Genomic DNA, 1,882 nt, shown 5'->3' with positions numbered 1-1,882 from the left:
ATATATATATATATGTATATATATATAATATGCATGTAAATCTCAATATACACATATATACATATGCACAAATTATATATGTGTATGTGTGTGTATGTATGTATATATGTATGTGCAATGTGTGTAGGACTTTAAGTGTCATAGAATTTAATTTCACTATTATATAACCAAACTTGGTGATTTAGAAACCCTGACAATCTTCATTGTTCCATTCGTACCATTCCAAGACAGCGAGCAGTTGTTGTATTAAGCTTGCAGTAAACTTTAAGCAGCTCTTTCGGCATCATTTTGCTCAAGAATCAAGTTCAATGCTTCACATAACAAGGAACAATTCCATTAATCATGAAATCAATAAGATTAATCTTATTGATTAATCAATAGGATAATCCTGACTTTTCAAACCATTTGTTTTGTCTTAGCTCAGAAATCCTTAAATCTCAATTGATTTTATTGAGCACTTTTAGATGGTTTTGTTTCATTTTTGTATAAATTAAGATGTGTTCATTTGTGGAACATATGTATTTGAACCTCTGAGTATGAGAATATATATATATATATATATATATATTTATCTTCAAGTCAGTTTCTGCATTTTTATCTCTCTTCTTTTTCATATTTCTGTTTACTTCTCACACATCCCCCACCCCCATCTCTCTCTTTCTCTTCCTCTCTCTCTCTCTCATCCCCTCATTTTTCCCTTCATTCTACTTCTCTCGATTCATCTACAATTCTATCTATCTATCTATCTATCTATCTATCTATCTACATATCCAAAATTCATTTACTCCATCGTTTTCTTGCCCTCTCTCTCGCTCTCTCTCGCTCTCTCTCTCTCTCACATGTTCATTTTCTCTATTCACGTATATATATGTATATGCATATGTATATATATATACATGCACATGCAGTTGCATATATGTAAATCCACACATCTGTAGATGACTGTGTGTATATATGTGTATGCATGTGTGTAAGTCTATATGTAAACATATATATCCCTTTCCCAACCCCTGCCCCAGGCAGTGACCTCTGTCAGCAGCGCTTGCAACCGCACTTTCGGATCACTGGTAGGTTATAGACGAAATTGGTTCCATCTGCACAGAACAGTCGTACACGGCGGGTCTTGATTTTCTTCGGCTTGCAACAGTGACGGCCACATGAACCCTCACAGCGCCGAAATTTCACCTTGGTCCGTGATTTGCAGCCTGTCTTAGGGTCCTTGTGGGTCTCTTTGTAGGCTATGTCACGGCAAGTTGGTGCTGAAATAAGAGGAATAAAAAAGAATGTGATAATAATAATAATAATAATAATATAGATAATATTATCTATAAAAAAAATGAAGTAGACTGACATATCAAATTTTGAACTTGGAACACAAAAACAGAATAAATCATAAGAATTAGTTTACATAAATATATTCAAATAATAGAGTTTTTGGCAAGAAGATAAAATGTGCCTGGTTTGTCAATTAGTGGGTGCTAAAGTTTTAGTTTCACCGTGAAACCATAATTGTTTGCAGCATCTTAAATTGAAAAAAGGTGAGTAGAGAAATATCAGACCATTTATAGTTCTCGGATCTGACTATAGGATCTCGCATCTGGATGGAATTTGACAGTTACCACTATTTTATACAGAGATGGTGGCTCAAAATTGCCTCAGACTTTTTCTTATTGTCAAAGACTCAATCACTTGATTTGAATACATTTATGTAAACTAAATTTTGACACCACAGAAGATACAGAAAACCTCATAATTTACTTTTGAAAATCTTTTTAATTAAGTGAAACCGGTTAACTTAATAAATGCTTTTAAAAGAATCCTGCATTTTCACATTCCTTTCCTTATATACATATACATATATATATATATATATATATATATA

General features: G+C 32.7%; 1 protein-coding gene across 1 annotated transcript in view; it reads right to left on the bottom strand.

Annotated features, from left to right (window-relative positions):
• Nucleotides 1-6: 6 nt before the first annotated feature.
• The window catches only part of LOC106880782 (protein slit), a 108,936-nt gene continuing 107,060 nt past the window's right edge, over nt 7-1,882 (bottom strand). The window contains exon 30 of the mRNA XM_014930899.2: nt 7-1,259. Within this exon, the coding sequence (XP_014786385.1) occupies nt 1,033-1,259 (227 nt within the window). The 3' untranslated portion in view covers nt 7-1,032. The remainder of the gene's footprint in view (nt 1,260-1,882) is intronic.

The sequence above is a fragment of the Octopus bimaculoides genome, chromosome 14 (genome assembly GCF_001194135.2).
Source record: "Octopus bimaculoides isolate UCB-OBI-ISO-001 chromosome 14, ASM119413v2, whole genome shotgun sequence".
In the NCBI taxonomy this organism is placed as follows: Eukaryota; Metazoa; Mollusca; class Cephalopoda; order Octopoda; family Octopodidae; genus Octopus; species Octopus bimaculoides.
Note: the sequence above shows the minus strand (reverse complement) of the source record. Positions and strands in the feature narration are given on the sequence as shown.